This window comes from Pogoniulus pusillus, chromosome 5, assembly GCF_015220805.1.
Source record: "Pogoniulus pusillus isolate bPogPus1 chromosome 5, bPogPus1.pri, whole genome shotgun sequence".
NCBI lineage: Eukaryota > Metazoa > Chordata > Aves > Piciformes > Lybiidae > Pogoniulus > Pogoniulus pusillus.
In genome coordinates, this window is record NC_087268.1 from 19,264,311 (window position 1) to 19,283,012 (window position 18,702).

At 46.5% G+C, this 18,702-nt stretch overlaps 1 protein-coding gene across 1 annotated transcript in view; it reads right to left on the reverse strand.

Annotated features, from left to right (window-relative positions):
• Nucleotides 1–18,702, reverse strand: part of LOC135175368 (alpha-2-macroglobulin-like protein 1) — a 35,918-nt gene that overhangs the window by 1,668 nt on the left and 15,548 nt on the right. Inside the window, exons 12-31 of the mRNA XM_064143400.1 lie at nt 16,426–16,531; nt 15,939–16,084; nt 14,811–14,960; nt 14,425–14,568; nt 13,284–13,368; nt 12,183–12,297; nt 11,314–11,539; nt 11,067–11,193; nt 10,176–10,297; nt 9,639–9,693; nt 8,967–9,050; nt 7,043–7,219; nt 5,478–5,559; nt 4,401–4,557; nt 4,097–4,171; nt 3,028–3,190; nt 1,800–2,014; nt 1,464–1,679; nt 1,227–1,351; nt 826–916 (exon numbers count right to left, since the gene is read on the reverse strand). Coding sequence (XP_063999470.1) covers nt 826–916; nt 1,227–1,351; nt 1,464–1,679; nt 1,800–2,014; nt 3,028–3,190; nt 4,097–4,171; nt 4,401–4,557; nt 5,478–5,559; nt 7,043–7,219; nt 8,967–9,050; nt 9,639–9,693; nt 10,176–10,297; nt 11,067–11,193; nt 11,314–11,539; nt 12,183–12,297; nt 13,284–13,368; nt 14,425–14,568; nt 14,811–14,960; nt 15,939–16,084; nt 16,426–16,531 — 2,661 coding nt within the window. The remainder of the gene's footprint in view (nt 1–825; nt 917–1,226; nt 1,352–1,463; nt 1,680–1,799; nt 2,015–3,027; nt 3,191–4,096; nt 4,172–4,400; nt 4,558–5,477; nt 5,560–7,042; nt 7,220–8,966; nt 9,051–9,638; nt 9,694–10,175; nt 10,298–11,066; nt 11,194–11,313; nt 11,540–12,182; nt 12,298–13,283; nt 13,369–14,424; nt 14,569–14,810; nt 14,961–15,938; nt 16,085–16,425; nt 16,532–18,702) is intronic.

An 18,702-nucleotide genomic window follows, 5' to 3' on the forward strand; every position in this document is an offset into this window, starting at 1 on the left:
TTCTTCTCCAGCCTAAATGCCAGTCCCCTCAGCTGTTCCTTGTGAGACCTGCTCTCCAAAGGATCACTGAAGGGATGGTGTTTAGCTGTACTTCGTATCTTTCTCATGCATAACTAGCTTGCTCTAGATGACCTTTGAAGGTCCCTTCCAATGCAATCATTCTATGATTCTATTACAAGGGTTTTAGTAGTTGTATCTTTGGCACTGTTTCCTGTGAGCATTTCAGGGACGAACTGTGCTGTTTCTGCTCAGAGAAACCTTCCCCTCGGGACAAACAGTCCTGTGTATATGGGACCTGATGTACTGGTTAGCAAAGAGGTGCAGGCACCAATAAAGATTCTTATTATCTCACTAACTGCTAGGCAGCTCTGAGAAACCTGTCTAGATGCTGTGCAAATTATTAATTTCTCAGTTTAATGGCTTAATTGGAAAAAAAAAAAAGAAAGAAAAAAAAACCCAAAACCAACCCCAAACAACAAAAATACTCCAAATCAAACACTTTTGGGTAAAACTAGAGTATTTTTAACAAATCTTGTCTTAGAATTTCTGCCAGATAAATCCTGGTGTTTATCACACCCAGCAGTACATTTTGTTCCCGGCCCAAAGCAGAGCAGTATCAATGGGAAAAGTTGAACTACCTCTGACCTCCTTCAGCAAACCCACGAGGGGCCTCTGTGGAAGTGAGAGGTTTGGTTTCAGTTATGACAGCAATGGACCTCTGCTAATTCAGTTACCTCATGGCTTAAAACAAACACTACCAAAGAGGAGTGAGCAGGCAGGACCCATTTACCATAACCACTTGTCTTTTCATTGCAAAGTCCTTACCAGCATCCTAGATCTGGGAGCCAGAATAAACCCAGACAGCAAGGAGACCTCTACAATCACCATGTTGGATGTGACTCTGCTCCCAATGTAGCTGAAGAAGAAGCAGTCAGAGTGTCTGAGTTTGTGAGGATAGTGCCCTCCCCCCAGTCACCATACCCTGTACGCAGGACTCTGAAACAGGTTGGAGATTAGGGACGCAGCAGCCACTGCTCCCTCTTGCAGGTGGTAGCCAGCACCTTCCTTCCCCACCACCTCCACATATCAAATTCACCCTCTGTCCTGTTCCCCCTCTCCCCAGCCTCAAGTGCCCAGTCCCTCCATTGCAGCCCTGAGGCTTTCACAGCTGCAGTCTTCAAGCACAGTGGGTCTTGCTGGAGGAGGAAACAATCCTTGGGACTCACCTGGCAAGGATGTAGACAGTGAGGACACGTGCTTTGCCCTGGCTACAGTTGGTCAGCTCTGTGTTCACGTGCAGATTAAAGGTTACAGCAGCCTGCTGCGAGCGCTGGTGGTGCCTCAGCACTATCTGCAGAGTGAGGGCCAGGAAGGGAAAAGACATGGCAGGCACGACCTCGTGCTGGGAGATGAGGCAGAGTCCTCCACCTCACCTCTCTCCCACACTTGTCCCACCACCTCACCTGAGTGAAAACACAGCTGCTGCCGTGGACCTGCACTAGGAAATTCCCTTTGACCTCTGCCAGTGCTGCCTGCTGCACCAGAAGTCGATTCTGGTGGTTGATTTGGAAAGACTTCTCGAAGCCTCTCTGAGACTTCACCCTCACAAGTGCCTGGCTTGACGTGCTGAATGTCCTTGCTGCATATCTTGCTAACGATTGCAAGGCCACAACTGTATCCTACAGAGAGAGGGAGAGTCACTCCTATGAAAGTATCAGCTCTAGCAAAGCTGATGTGGAGCAGGAAGACCTCAAGAGACCTCGTTCTGCCAATGGAATCCACAGGGAGGTACTTCTTACCTGGGTGGAGGCAAATCCCCCATAGACATTCTGCTGACGGGTCAGCCATGCCACAATACCAGCTGCAGTTGTCATGTCACCTGCATGTACCTGTGGCTTAGACAGGTATGCCAGGAGCACATAGGCTGTCAACTCTATGTCCACTGATTGAGTACCAGGCCAGAAGTTTGTGGAACCTGGAGAGTGTGGCTTGGGACTCCAGTGGATCTGTCCTCCTGCAGAAGGAAAAGGAGAATGCAGGCTATCTGGACAATACATAGAATCAGAAACAGAATCACGGAACCATTTTGGTTCATTGAATCCGACCATTACTGAATTTACCATGTCTGGTGCTAAACCATGTCCCTCAGCACCAGCACCATACCTCTGTGTTTTTTAAACACCTCCAGAGATTTGACCACCTCTGGGGATGGAGATTCAACCACTTTTGCAAGGAACCTTTCCCACTGTTTCAGAATCCTTTCCATGAAGTTTCTTTTAGCATCCAGCCTAAAGCTTCCCTTGTGTGATGTGAGGGCATTCCCTCTTATCTCATTGCTTGTTACATGGGAGAGGAGACCAAAAACTACCTCACTACAACCTCTGCAACTTGCAAAGAGGGAGAAGGTCTCTCCTCAGCTTCCTTTTAACCAGACTGAACAACCCCAGTTCCCACAGCTGCTCCTCACAAAACCTGTTCTCCAGACTTTTCAAAAGTTTTGTTGCCCTCCTCTGGACCCACTCAGCACCTTAATGTCCTACCTGTAGTGAGGAGTCCAAAACCAAATACGAGCTGTGGCCTCAGCACTGCTGAGTGAAGTTGGTTAATCACTTTTGTGTCCCACTGGGCACACTATTCCTGATACAGGCCAGGATGCTTTTTCCCAAGCCTGGAGCATTGCATGGGGTTGAGAAATTGAGTGTTCACAGGAAAAACTAGAATCTATCATGCTTTCAGGTCTGCTTCATCTCATTACATGTATTCAGACTAGGATCACTTCATCTTATCTTAGTGCGTAGGTTCCTTCCTCCTACCTCCTCACTTTGGGCTGAGCAATTTCACTCTGATAACTAACTCATACAGCTTATGAAGTAACTTCCTGTATTTCAGTTAGACAGAGCAGTTACTGCACAAACACAATGAATATGTACAAACACATGCACCATTTATAACCGCTGTAGTTGGCCATGCATTCATCCTGTTCCTACCAAGTGAAGGAGAAGCATTACCCCAACCAGCGGTCAGCACCTGATTTTATGGCTTGTTCCTCCAACTTATACAGCAACTCCTGAGTTGTCTCATAGTCCCCAGCCAGGGCAAAAGCATAGGCCAGTATGGCTTCTGTGTAGATGTCGGTGACATTATGAACCACCTGCTGCAGGCAGCGGAGGGTAGTCTGCATAAGCTTGCTCTGCATTGGGAAAAGAGACACATGCCAAACTCTGACAGGGTCAAAGCAGAGGGCAAGAGAACTCATTCCAGGGAGCTGGTCTGTGCCTGCCTGATGTAGCTGCGGAGAAACACATTAAATTCCATGTTTTCTTGAGAAAACATGCAATGCAGCCCTTACATGCACTGGAAACCATAGTTGTCAAACTGTTGTTCCATGTCAGGTTTACAGCATTACCTCTTTTGAAGAATGATTTAGAATTACAGAATCATTAAGTCTGGAAAAGACCTCCAAGATCATCAAATCCAACTGTCAACCCAACACCACCATACCCACTGAACCATGTCCCACTGTGCCATGTCTACACATTTTTCTACATCTCCCAGGATGGTGACTGTGCTGTCTTCATGGGCATCCTATTCCAATGTTTGACCAGTCTTTAAGTAAAAAAAAATGTTTCCTAATATCCTACCTAAATCTCTCCTGGCACAACTTGAAGTTATTTTCTCTCTTCCTATCAACTGAGAGAAGAAATCTACACTCACCTTATTCCAGCCTCCTTTCAAGGAGTTGCCAGAGAGCAAGAAAGTCTCCCCTCAGCTTCATTTTCTCTAGATTAAACAACCTCAGTTCTCTTAGCTGCTTCTCACAAGACCTATTCTTCAGAACCTTCACCAGCTTTCCTGCCCTTGTCTGGACCCTCTCCAGCACTCAATGTCTTTCTTGAAGTAAGAGGCCCAAAACTGAACACAACTTAACACAGAATACTGAACACAAACTTCACAGTATAGTGAAACATCATATCCCTCCAAGCAGCAGTAGGACCAGGACCTGTTCCTGGCCACGAGTATACCAGCATTACAAAGCATGGCAGTGCCCAGATGTAGGAGGGTAGAGCAGAGCAGGAGAGAGTGAGAGCATGCTCACCTTCAGTGGCTGACCCAACTCCAGCAGTGCTGCAGCGACATATGCACCCAGAGAGATTTCATCATCCATACTGCCCTGTGAAGGGTATCTGTCTTTCACTCTCAAAGTGGTGTTTGGAGAATATAGGCCATAAGGAAAAGCAGTCATTTCACATTTCCCACCCCGTACCCTGCTCTTTTTAAGGCTGGTTGCATGGATTTCAGGAGACATTTTCCAGGATCCTGTGGGATCCCACAGTCTTCTCTTGTCACAATATATACCCAGCCATTGGCCAGATGTGCTGCCTGGTTTGGCCCTCATTTACCTTTAGGGAGGAGTGAAAGAGGCTTCCTTTGGTGGCAAAGCAGCCATCAGGGAGCTGATTTCGCTCCAGCCAGTGTAGGGCATCCTGGATGTTCTTTTCATCTACGTAGATGTATTTTCTGGCTTGGACAAAACTCTTCACTACAAAAGCTGTCAGCCTAAATTGTGAGGCAGAGGAACACAAAAGGGCAAAGAGAATCACAGAGTCACAGATTGGTAAAGGCTGGAAGGGACCTCCAGAGATCATCTAGTCCAACCCCACTGCTAGAGCAGTTTTGCCTAGAGGAGGTTGTGCAAGAACGCATCCAGGCAGGTTTAAAAAATCTCCAGAAAGTCAAAGGCCTCCTGGTGCTTGTTCTTGGAGCTAACAGTGATATAGTGTGGTGCCAAAAAAAAAAAAAAAAAAAAAAAAAAAAAGAGTCATTTTCATACAGAATGGCAAGTTAAAAGTGGAAAAGTGGTCCACAGGACCCAAATGGCTTCTCTCCATCAGCACTGCTTCACAAAAGCACTACTCATGTACTACTGTTTTACCCATTGATTTAAAGGTTTAAAACCTTGTACCCCTTCTGCTTTTACCCATTGCACTTCATGTCTCCCAAATACCTAGGAAGAATCTTGAATGCACTTTTTCCTTCTTCTCTTCCTTTCTCCATTTCTCCCAGCCAGACACCACAGGGTCAAGCCGAGCTAGTGCAGCGCTTTCAAGCAATGCTCTCCTTGGGGAGATCTTCCCTGATCTTCACCCAGTCAGTATGTACCCCTCTTGGCTACCGAGACACCACTAGAAGTACCTTGTGCTGTCTGCAGGGCAACAACAGGGCCATAGAGACAAAAATGGACCTCCCACCACCCTTTGGGACCACATCTTTGATGTTCTTCTTTTCAAGAAACTATATTGTCCTGCCTCACTGCTTTTTTCAGGTGGCTCAGGTCCCTCAATTTGTCTCCCTGCCAGAGAGCTTCTGTTGTCTCCATCCAAAAGAAGGAACACACTTCCTACCAGCTTTCACAGAAACATTAGATGCTGTAGCCCAGACAGGAAAAATTAGGAGTGAGAGATACTTGCTGTGCTTACCAAGTGTTCCCTTCTCCATCCTGCTGCCCAAAGACACTGTAGGATCCATCTCTGTGCATATAAAGGAGCTGTGTCTGATACCCTGAGGAGATGGAAACAGTCATTAATGCAGCATAGACACACAAAGGGGACAACATTGACAGATTAAGTACAAAAGCAAGGGCTACATGAAGGTCAGACATGAGGGAAAGCAGAGAAGCAAGGTGGGGCTGTATGGTGGAGGGCCTGTAGGCCCGAATGGAAGCTTATTCATGCCCCTACATGCCCGGACATGTTTTTCTGCCAGGACCCCTGGTTGAAAAAAGGTTGTGTAACACACACACACCCAACTCATGTATCCCTGGGGTCCGCCCATGTGATCCCCATATTTGGGAGAGTCCAGGCAAACAGCTCCTACCTATTATGGTAAGGTTTGGCTTACTGCCAACCTGATTGGTCACTGGTGGCCAAAGGGGCACATTAATCTCGGCCCACAGTCCATAAAGAGGGGTGCACAAGAGCACCACGTGTTCAGACTCAGCTCGGTTCAGATCTGTTCAGCTCAGCTTTCTGACCCACATTGCAGCATCCTGCTGCCCTGACTCACCTGCAAGGCTCAGACAGAGAGTCTGGCCCTCACTTGCAGCTCACTGAGGCACAGACCTCATGCCTTGATTTCAATTTGCAGTTAACCTGACTGCATACTTCAGATGCAGAAGCTCATTCAAGCCTGCACACACATATATATAAGGAGCCGATAGAACCTCCTAAGACCAGCTGTGCATATCTGCAAGCTATATCATTTATCTACGGAGCTCAGACTCCCAGCTTACAGCCTGGTAAGAGAAGCAAGAGGCAGACATTTAGACTGTCTGCTAACCCACATACACACGGCCTGAACCCATGTGAAGGGACCATGCTGGAGCCAGCACAGACATTCTCCTGCTCTTGGAATCCTGCCAGCTGATAATCCCTGGATGCAGTATCCAGAAGAAGCAGCAGCATCAAGGCAGAGATCGCTCCACACCAGGAGAACAAAGGTTAGAGAAAGAAACCTGTTTACTCCAGAGACTGGGAAGATTTATCATTTCCTTTCAAGCCAGGAAGATTCCAGCCCCACAGAGTCCATGGGCAAAGATCCCCTGAAGTCCAGACACTGGGCACAGGCTGTGACACAACCCCGGAGGGTGATTAACAATTAATAGCAAGACTTCTAAGTAAGCTTTAATTCCTCTGTAATGTAAGTTACCTCTGCCTTAGAGCAGAAAGAGTTTCAGCCCCTGCTGGGCAAATAGTATAAGTTCCTAAGCGGCACTAAGCCAAAGGGAAATCTCTCTCTGTTTATAGTTTGAAATGTTTTGCCAGTTATTAACCAGATCCCTATATATACCAATTTGTTTTCATAACTTTGCACCAAAGAACTAAGTTTTAATACACAGTGGTTGTGGGTGGCAAGAGTTCATAAATATTAATTTTAATAAATTATATTTTTATAAAAAATTAATACTGCCTCAAATTAATTTCTCACCTCCACCAAATAGGCATAGGCATAGAGAACCCCCACCGCAACAGGCTGTTGTACTTGCCATTGTGCAGGAATCTTGTGGCCCTCTCCTTGATCTCAGGGGTCAGCTGCCTTGTCTTCTCCAGGTACTGCAACACATAGAGAACTGAGGCAAACAGCACCATGTTCTGCTCCCCACAGCCATGGGGCATCTGCACCAGGCGATCCAAGTTCTTCATTGCCATCCCCATGAGGTCACCTATCCAAGGGTGTGAGAAACAGAATAAGTATAATTTGAGGTGCTTCTCAGTGAGTAAGAGTACTTTATCTCAGTCAGAGGAAAATGCTGGAGAGAGGAAGAACAACAGAGTGCAGTATAGAAAGTGGTATCTGTTTCACCACTTCCATACCTGCATCCTGATGCAGGGTGGCCACGCCATGAAGTTCCTGAGGAACTTCTGCAGATCAGTTTTTACAGTCTAATGAGCTTCAATCAAAACACGTACTGTTTCTAAAACACTATGAGGAGAGCTGCAGACAGGCAAATCTGAAAGCACTTAGGGAAAGGTTGAGATGTTTCCGATCTTTAGCCAGAGCTATTCTACCTTTTCATGTCATAGAATCATAGAAGCATAGACTTGTTTTAGTTGGAAAAGACCTCCAAGATCATCAGGTCCAACCTGACACCACCATGGGCATTTAACCATGTTCCAAAGTGCTATTTCTATGTGTTTTTTTAACAACTCAGGGGACAGTGATTCCTCCACCTCCCCCAGTAGCCTGTTCCAATGACTGACCACTCACTCTTTCAGTAAAGAAATTTTTCCTAATATTCCATCTAAACCTTCCTTGACATAACTTGAGGCCATTCCTTCTTGTTCTATCATTCATTACTAGGAAGAAGAGTCCAACAGCTGCTTCACTACAACTGTCTTGCAGGGAGCTGTAGAGAACAATAAGAAACTCTCTTAGACTCCTCAAGACTAAACAATCCCAGTTCTCAAGTAGAAACATTAAGGGTGAAAAGGACCTCTAATATCATCATGTCCAACCATCAATACAATGCCACCATGCCCACAAAACTATGTCTCAAACTGCCACATGTCAAGCATCAAAATGTCAGTAAGTGACCACGGGTGTAAAGGTGTCCATATTGGACTAGGGGGAATGGAACAAAGGTAGTAATGGGGAGATTCAGACTGGATGAGAGGAAGAGGTTCTTCAGCATGAGGATGGTAAGACCCTGGAATGGGTTGCCCAGGGAGGTAGTCGAAGCCTCATCCCTGGTGGTGTTTAAGGCCAGGTTGGATGAGACAGCCTGATCTAGTATGAGATGTCCCTGTCCGTGGCAGGGGGGTTGGAACTAGATGATCCTTGTGGTCTCTTCCAACCCTGACTGATTCTATGATTCAGTATTTCCTCAAGCAAACCAGAAAAACTTGTATGTGATTTCCTCCTTTGATTCTTTGTTTCATTTCAATGGCTACTTATGGCAGGCCTGGCTTTGCACCAGTTCCAGCACAGGGGCAAATGAGCACAATACAAAGAAGTGCATTGGATTGGACATGTGCCTGTCCAAACAGCCTCTCCCAAACAGGTTTTTGCAACTTAGTACTAAGCTGAGATGGTTTCATTCTCTCCAGTAATTTCTAGTGTATTAGCAAAACTTATCAGGGAGACAAGATAGTTATGGGATTTTCTGATTGTATTTACACAAAACTAGCCAAGATTTCAAAGTCCCAGTAAAAATAATGGCCTAAAGTCTCTGATCCAAAATCCTGGCTAAAAAAATAAGGATTATTATCATCTGCAGATTAATTTTCCTATGAAAGTCTAAATACTAAAAAATTGGAAAGCCTGGTATTTGCAAACCTTGCAGAGAATGGAAGCACAGCATCCTCTCTATTGAAGAGTTTTGTGTTATGTGGATACCCTGACACCATCACTAAGTTAAGCCTTGCTGATCTGTAAGATCAGTCAGTGAGCTGACAATAGAAATCACTTACCTGAGACGGAAATGGAGGCCCTGGCAGATCCCTTCACTATGTTGTCAGGGAGGTGAAGTGACATAGGTTCTTCAGACATGCTTCCTGATAACAGGATAAAAGTGTAGCATGAGGAAATCAAGGCAGATTCATCTAACCAGAAGAACAAGGCTGGCACAGGTAAATAGGACTCTGCCTACATCCCCATCTCACACATTGCTCCCTACAGTCTGTCCCAGTCGCCACACCAAGCTCCATGACCTGGAAACTTCATATTAGAAAAGATGGGAAAGCTGTTGGCCAGACTGAGAGCTCACTGAACTTAAAAGCTCAATTCACTGTGCTTCACAAATCTCACAGAGAGGCATCCTGGAAAGATGTAATGCTGCAGGGACAGGGTGAGAGGGTTGGAGCAGCTCTCACTGGTGACTATCAAGCCCTAGCATCACTCCAGAGCTGCAGTGTGAGAAGAGGACCGCAGAACAGGATGTTACCACTTACACTCAGTGACAAATTTAGTAGGACAGCACATGTGGAAGTAATATTTCTTGTTCTTTTCTGTCTAGTAGGAAGTGAAATTTCCTATATGAAAAATAATTTTAAAACATTTTTTCATCAGACCTCTCACAGTTTGGTTCTGCTCTCAGGTCTACTCACTTCAGGCTGCAGAATGTATTCAAACTGTCAACATACCTCCTCTTGGGCACAGAAGGGAGCTGTAAGACTTCTCCACTAACACACCTTCTGGCTACCAGGGCAGGAACATGCACATGGGACAGAAGAAACAAGAATATAGACAAAATTCCCAAACAGCAGCAAAATGTCAAAGCAAGTTTGGGTCTGAATTTTATTCGTTAGTCCCCATGCTGTCAGGGACTCCATCCTCTTCACCTTTGGCTGGTCTGCATTGAAGCCATCTGTGCACTGCTTACGAGAGCAAGAGCAAGTCTGAGAGACAGGGCTTTCTGCTCAATGAGCATATACAAAAGACTATGTAGAATGGGTGATGGAGTAGGGAAAAGTACAGGGAAAAACATAGACATGATGTGTGGATGTAGCTCTGGAAGAACTACTGGAAGAAGGAAATAGGCTTGGCTAAGTCTTGAGGAGAGCAAAGTGAACTGAGCCTCAGCCTTGGTATGCTAGTGCTGGATGAAACATGAAGAAAGAAGAACATTTAGCCAATATTAGCCTCCCTTCACCCAGGGGCAGGGATGCTTTCATACTGACCCGGACCAGTAGGTGTTTGACCAGTGTATGCCTCCGCCTCATGGTAGCTGGTAAAGGCTTTCTACCTCCACACCATGCTGCGGTTTCCAGTACCTCTGTCTGCATTGTGATATTCAGAGTGCCTAACAAATAAATAGACCAAAAGCCTGTTTCTTATACCTTAGGCCAAGTGGAGTCAACTTGCTTTTTTTTTGGTCTGAGGGGCTTTGAGTGGATGATCATCATCTCAGTCAATTGGCCAGTTAAGGTGAGCCAGCCAGTACTGGTGGCTTGTTCAGACATGTTAAGCATGAGGGAACTGAGTAACCATAGAATCATTTTGGTCGGAAATTACTTTTAAGGTCATTGAGTCTAACAACTATCTAACTCTATCAAGGCTGGTGCTAAACCACATCCCTCAGCACCACATCTCTGCCTCTTTGAAATACCTCCAGGGACAGGGATTCAACCATCTCCCCGGGGAGCCTATTCCAATGTTTGAGCACCCTTTCAGTGAAGAACTTTCTTCTACTATCCAATCTAATGCTTCATTGACTATAACTTCATTGAAATACATATGGCTGTAAAGACAGAAGGTCCAGTATCACCTTGAACACCGTTGTATATGAAGGACAACACTAGCAATACAACATTTTCCCACCTACATCCACACAGCCACTTCCTCCCCAGCTGGTCCCACAAGCTTCTAGAGTTCTCTATGGCACTCATTAAATTCCTGCCCTCTCTAATGAGCCTAAGAAGAAAGTAAGCAAACAATATGGGTTACATGCTTGAACCACTAAGACCAAACACTTCAGGATCCAGAGGAGCTGCTGACTCCTGTGTGTCTCCCACTCTCTCTCAATTTAGTTCTTGGGTTTCCAATCACCGCTCCTATTTCTGCTGCCATACCCAGCTGGACTGCTGTCACATTCCATGTAAAGGTCTTGGGCTCCTCTGCACACAGACATTCCTTGTCTCTGCAGCTCCAGCATGGCTCCATGTGGAAGTCTGAGGATTTAGCCAGGGTCACATGGATCTGTGGGAATAACAGATGCAAGTGAGAGACTGGGCATCTCAGAGCAGATGATTTGGCACAAGGCACTCTAAAACCAGAGGGCGTGGTAAGTCTGTCCACCTGTGGCACAGGCACACAGACCTGTATGCACTGCTGCAAGTAGCTGAAGACAGTAGCTTTCAGTGTGAAGGTCTCTCCTTGGATGACAGAATATGGCAGCATCATGTCCACAAAGAGGGACTGGATTGTTCTGAGGTGCATGGTAGGGGCAAGGCCAAATCCCCTCCCAGCCAAGCAGAAGATCTTGACTTTCCACTCTGTAGTAGTATCAGGTGCTGTGACCAGGACACTCCTGCTGCTGTTGGAGCTGAGGGGAAGAGAACATTTGCATGAAGAAATTCATCCCACTCCACAGCAATGGGGAGTGCTCATGGCCTTGAATGACCAAGATTATGCGGGTCCTCAAGCTTGATCAGCCTCTGCTGCATTACCAGTTACTTCTGCTGCAGTGGCTTACAGCAAATCAGCTCTCAGCTATTTGTACTATAAAGTCATAAAACCCTCCTTAAATGCCATCAGTGATGGTTCTACATCCTTCTCCTGAACAAGACACCACCTAAGCATTCCAGCTCAATGCACTCAGTCAGCAACACAGTGTCTTGGAAAGCAGCAGCACCATATCCTCCTGAGTGCTGATTCGTAACTCTTAAGCACTGTATCAACGAGGACTACAAACCTACCAAACTGAGAAGCTAATGGAGTATACCCAATGCATGAGGAAAGGATGCTCAGTATTCTGGACTTGAAATGTATTTGGCTTCTCTAAACTTTCACAGGCTTCAGTTCTGCACCTCAAAGTCTACTAGTCCTTCAGTTTGATGTACTGTAAATGCAGGGGATTGCCACAAAATTCATACACAGACCTCTCTTGACACCTGCAGCTGGACACCTGCATGAATGCAAGGCAGCCAAGATTCCTTCTGTCCATTTGTAAATCTGGCATCACTTACCCAACAGAGAACAGATTCCAGATCCAAGTTTCAGGGAAATAATGGTGAAGTCTTCTGTGAGATGCAAATCTGGACTGTTCCTTAATAATTTTTTGGTCTTCTGTAGAAGGCACTCCTGAATAAAGGAATAAGGAATCCCACCAGAGTGCGTGAGGTAAACCCTGACAATGAGAGACAGCCTTGCCCTGGGGCAAGAAATAAACCATGCAGTAAGAGAAACATGGGAATAGTCTGGCACAAGAGAATACAAGGAAGTGGGCTGATTTGGTAGGAAAAGGAAAGCAGGAAGGGCAAAGAGAGTGGTAACAGGAGAACCAACTTGCAGTAAGCTTTTATGTTTTCCACTATCTGGTTAGACAAGCCCCTTGTTGACTTGATGCAACTCAGAGTTTGTGCTAAGAGACTCAGGACCTTCAGAAAGTAATTTCAACAAATGCTTCTGTAATTCTGTGAGGACAACACTGTTTCTTGCCTGCAGAAAACTCACAGCCCTCTTCAAGCAATGATTTAAATATCAGCAGGTATCTGAGCCATCTAGTGTGATGATCTAGTGCAAAGGGGTGCCAGAGCACCTGATCAGGCTGCCCAGGGAGGCTGTGAAGTGACTTCCCTGGTGACTTTCAAAGCCTTCCTGGACGTGTTCTTGTGCAACCTGCTCTTGGTGACCCTGCTCTAAGAGGGCAGTTGGACTAGATTATCTCCAGAGGTCCTTTCCAAACCTTACCAATCTGTGACACAGTTGAAACATAGAGAGAGTGATTGTCCCTGCAGCCACAGGCAGTGATAAAAGCCAAGTTTCAGTATAGTCTATGGGCTAGTCACTGGGAAACAGATACTGGGCCCACATTTGGTTTTGTCTGTGCCAGGAAAAAGAATGTCATTTTTCAATGCCAAAGAACATCCAGGCAGTGACTTTTGGGGCTCTTTGTATAGAGACTTGGTCATTCCACATGATGCTAGTGGACCAGGCAGGTAGGCTGTGGCAAGACCATCTGTTACTCCTTAAAAGAGCCAATATCGACCACCAGCATTGCTCAGAGATCAGAGTGCTCTTCCATCTGGGTGACTCCATGGCCCAGGTAGACTGAAAGCGTCACTCACCTATGGTCTGCTTCCTATCTGCCCAATGAAAGCACTGAGATGGCTTCTTGATTACGAGATTTGAGAACATCTTCAGGCCCATGTTCTGTTAAGAAAAGAAAGAAGGAAATAGAGGCAGAAAAGCAGATGTGAGTGAGGAAAAGTGGCCACCACTCTTCAAAATTACCTGAAAGCTGTCAAGGCCAGGACAGCCCAGTGCCTGGTTGACACAGAGCAGCAAACACTATGCTGAAGGAGGCATGGCACAGCCTCCTCAATCCGTTTTTTCTCAAAAGGTCACTAAATCACCATCTCTGTTCCAGTGGATACTGCCATGTCTTGTTCCTCTCAATGCATTTCTAGCAGCAAGGGCATGGAGAAAGAGGTGTCAGTGTCCTGCTTTCATGCACACTGAAATGAAGTCCTCTTTGCTCTCTGAAGTCATACAGCTGTTGAGGCTCTGACATAGACCTGTCTGTCTGTAAGGGATATCCCTATGATGTGAGAGAGCCTCCTTGGATGTGTCTCTACTGCTAAATAAAAGAATCATAGAATGCATTGGGTTGGAAGAAACCTTTAAAGGTCATCTAGTTTAACTCCTCTGCAGTAAGCAGGGACATGCTCAAATAGGTCAGGTTGCTCAGAGTCCCATGGAGCCTGACCTAGGAGGCATGATCTGATTCCCACCTCCAATGCCAAATGGTACTACCTGTTTTGCTTCCCTGTTAGTCCTTTCTAGAGGACATCTACCTCAAAGATACCAATAGATCTATCAGGGAACAGTCCAATGCAGTGCCAGAGAGCAGGGTAACAACTAAGCCAATGCAATGATCTGTGATCTAATGACTGGGATCACTCTGTCTTTATTTTCAACAATACTGTGGATGAACAGTACATGGCCCAGGACCCCATTCCCATGTCCTGAAAGCTGAATTTTGCTAGACCAGGATCTCATAATCTTTCTTTGTGCATCTGTGGAGAAGGAAATACAGGTGCCCATATTCATTATGAGATTCTACATCTCTTGAGGGAGCTCAGTTAGATAAGGACAGACAGCAGGGACTGCCTAGAGAAGGCAAGAACTTCTCAGAATGCTTGGGGATAAAGATATCTCAGATGTCCATAGTATCAACAACTTTAGGAAAAATCATGAGGTGGTTACCCAGAAAACTTTAAAGATGTCAGGCTGGAAGGAATCCTGTGACTTCCCTCGCAGTGGAGATGATGTGGATTGAGGTTGAACACAGTGCTCTTCTACTTGGGCAGGGTATCCATGTCGGTAGGCAGCAGGGAACAAATCATAGACCTAGGGAAGCTCACAGAGAGGGAAGAATCAGACAAGGAGCAGATATCTCAGTTGCTTTGCTCCACCCTGCCATAGCATACATATCTGTTCCTGCCCATCTCCCCAGGCTGACTTCACTTTCTCCTCCACACCAAGACCTCCTCATCCATTAGCCTCTGGCTCCTCTTGCCACAGCCTTTGCCTGCCTCTCTCAGCTCATCTATCACTTCTGGATTTTTTTGCCTGATTCTCCAAGCACTCACCATTTGACTTGTCAACTCAGTCTCTGGTCTCTTGAAGAACATATTTTCATCCACTGCCTGTACTGCACACGTGGAGCCAGGAGCTGCCTGAAGTCGGAGCTGCACTGTTGACCCTGAATGAGCTTCTTTAGCTGAGAATCCAACCTTGACCTTGAGCAACACAGTAGAAAAGGAAATATGAAAAAGAAAGGAAGAAGGTTAAAGGAGCTGACAGACAGGTGGCATAGACAGAAAGATGGTCATGACAACCCCATGAACCCTCCAGGCTTGGAGCAGAGTGGCTGAAAGCTGCCCAACAGAAAAAGACCTGGGGAGGGTTGATCAACAGCTGGCTGAAGATGAGCTAGTATGTGCTAGGGAGGCCACCATCATCCTGACCTGTATCAAGAATAGTGTGACTAGCAGGACCAGAGAAGAGATTGCCTCCACGTACTCAGCATTGATGAGGCCACATCTTGAATACTGGGTTAAGTTTTGGGGCCCTCATTACAAGAAAGATATTGAGGTACTGGATGGGATCCAGAGAAGAACAGAAAGTTGCTGAGCAATCTGGAGACCAAATCTTGTGAGAAGCGGATGAGGAAACAGGTTGTTTAGCCTGGAGAAAAGGAGTGTGAGAGGAGACATTCTTGCTTTCTACAACTACCTTAAAGGAGATTGCAGTGAGTTGGGTGTTGGTCTCTTCTCTCAAATAATTAACAATGGAATGGGAGTAAATGGCCTCAGGTTGTGCCAGGGGAGGTTTATTGGGAATATTAGCAACAATTTCTTTACTGACAAAGTGGTCAGTCATTGGAACAGGCTGCCCAGGGAGGTCTAGACATAGCATTTTGGAACATGGTTCAGTGAGTGTGGTGGTGGTGGGCTGATTGTTAGATCTGATGATTTTACAAGTCTTTTCCAATCTTAAACATTTTTCAATTTCAGGAAGAGCAGCTGCAGTCTTCCCTGCTCAGCCACTGCTATGAACAGAAGCTGCTGCTCAAAAGTTTCCTGGTCCCTGTGCTGCAGGCATTCCCCTCTTTTTTTCTCTCTAGTTCTTTCTTTGAATAATCAGAGGGTCTTCTTCCCCCATGCCTGCTGACTCCTGCTTGTCAGCTTTCTCCCAGCTGCAGGAGTGAGCCTTACTTGGTTTTCGAAGCACAAGGCAACATCAAAATCAATGCTGTCGGCTGTTATCTCTCCACTGGGGAAGATGGCATATACCACTAAGGAAGGCGACGGGGTGAAGTCAGCAGTGAAGGTCAAAGGGATGGAAAAGGAGCCCTTCAACACTGACAAAGGAAAAACATAGTGTTTTTATCACAGTCCCATCAACTTTGCTTCTGCCCTTCTTTTTTCCGCTTTATAATCCCACAGTGTAAAACCAATTCCTGCTGCAGCTCTGTGTGCTCTCTCCCTCCATTCTCTGATTACATATGCACAATCTTCCCACACGTCCTCACCATTTCTCTTCCTATCATTGCTTCCCTTGTTCTGTCTCATCAGCCTCTTCCAGATGACGTGATTGCTTCCTCAACCCTCTCTGTCTTGTACATTGACTGCTGAGAACCTATGGATTTAGGGAGTTTTGGGCAAACTCTAGCAGCTTTCACTGCCTGTCTTAGAAATCTGCCAGGGGCAACTCTTTCCCATTGTACAATGGCCACAGACTTACTGTTCAGCTTCCCGACCTGGACACTCCTCTGGCCCCTGACAATAATTCCAGCTTTCCCAGTGACCTGTGGAAGCAGGGACATGGGATGAGCAGACCACTGTTTGCCACTGGAGCACAGTCACCCTCATCCATTTGCACCACACTTTTCTAAGTGACCTCAGAAATTAACTGTGGGTCCAATCCAACTTCACATCTCAGCTCCATCAGATTTGCAGACATCACAGTGTGGAAGAATAAGCTTTAACACATGAAATTGTGATCTGATCTTTCCAGTTAGTACAATGGATGAGTAATGGGATGCACTGGAGGTGAGAGACAATTAAGGTATTTGCACTCTAGTAGACAGGTCTCCAGACTGGACTGAAAAAAAACCCCAACCTTTCTACTGAGCATTTGTTGGATAAGCAGAGTGAAAAGGTGATCTCCCATGCAGTCTTACAGGGAGAAGAGTTTGGTAGCAAAGTCTGCACAAGACACTTCCTGCTGAACCCCAAGAGGCTAAGGACATGATGGGCTGCAAAGGTAGAAGCTTCCTCCTGTCCATGGAAATGAGTGGGGCCCTGACACCACACTGTGGTAAGGCTGAGCTTTACTGGATATAGTGTTCAACTTGTTTTCCAGGAACAAGTTTTTCCTGTCATCTCTCCAGGAATTATCTAAATTCCATCCTGCAAATCTCATTGAGCTCTGGTCCCATCAGGGCACCTTTTCCCTTCAGGTTCTCTATGACTTCTACTCACATAATACACAAAACCTATACGGCTGGTGTCTTCTCCTAGGTCATCTCGACTAAGTGTGAAGGTCACTTGGACATTCTGCTTCAGTCCACAAGGCAGCATTCCTGTGAGTGGATGTATGTCCACAAAGCTCTTCGTTCTGACATGGGAGGGCTGCAGGTGATGGTAAGCATTGGTGTAAATTAAGTCAGCTTTTCGAGGTGTGTGAGTGAGGTCCTCCAGTGTGAATCTTCCCTGAGGCAAGACCAGAGACACACAGAAATCAAGAGTTTCATGTTTCAATGTCTTGTTAGGATATCATCAGCTTGGTGTGGGAAAGGCTGCTGTTTGGTGCCATCCTCCTGGTTCTGTGTGGTGAGCCCAGGGTGAACTGACAAAGAATCAGTCAGGGTTGGAAGCGACCACAAGGATCATCTAGTTTGAAACTTCCTGCCATGGGCAGAGACACCCTACCCTAGAGCAGGCTGCCCACAGCCTCATTCAGCCTGGTCTTAAATACCTCCAGGCACTGATGACAAAGAAAAGGCTGAGGTTCTGAATGCCTTCTTCGCCTCAGTTTTCAACAGTAAGGAGGGAGAAGGAGGCAAGTGGCCTCTTGAACTGGGGGATGGGGTCAGGGAGCAGTATATTGCCCTGGAAATTCATGAAGAATTAGTTCAGGACCTGCTGAGACATCTGGACACCTACAAGTCCATGGGACCAGATGGGATCCATCCCAGGGTGCTGAGAGAGCTGGCAGCTGAGCTAGCCAAACCACTCTCCATCATTTTCCAGCAGTCCTGGCTCACCGGAGAGGTCCCAAGAGACTGGAAAGTGGCCAACGTGATCCCCATCCACAAGAAGGGTCGGATGGAGGAACCTGGGAACTATAGACCTGTCAGCCTGACCTCAGTGCCAGGGAAACTGATGGAGCAGGTTATCTTGGGGGTGACAAGAGCGCACCTGAGGGATGGCAAAGGGCTCAGGTCCAGCCAGCATGGGTTTAGGAAGGGCAGATCCTGCCTCTCCAACCTGATCTCCTTCTATGATCAGGTGACCCGCTTGGTGGATGTGGGAAGGCCTGTGGATGTGGTCTATCTGGACTTCAGCAAGGCCTTTGACACTGTCCCCCACAGCAAACTGCTGGCTAAGCTATCAGCCCGTGGCTTGGATGGCAACACTCTATGCTGGGTTAGGAACTGGCTGGAGGGCCAAGCCCAGAGAGTGGTGGTGAGTGGTGCCACATCCAGCTGGTGGACAGTCACAAGTGGTGTCCTCCAGGGATCAGTGCTGGGCCCCATCCTCTTTAACATCTTCATAGATGATCTGGATGAGGGCATCGAGTCAGTCATCAGCAAGTTTGCAGATGACACTAAGCTGGGGGCAGATGTGGCTGGGTTGGAGGGCAGAAGGGCTCTGCAGCGGGACCTTGACCACCTGGACAGATGAGCCAGGAGAGCCAATGGCATACTGGCCTGCATCAGGAATGGTGTGGTCAGCAGGAGCAGGGAGGTCATTC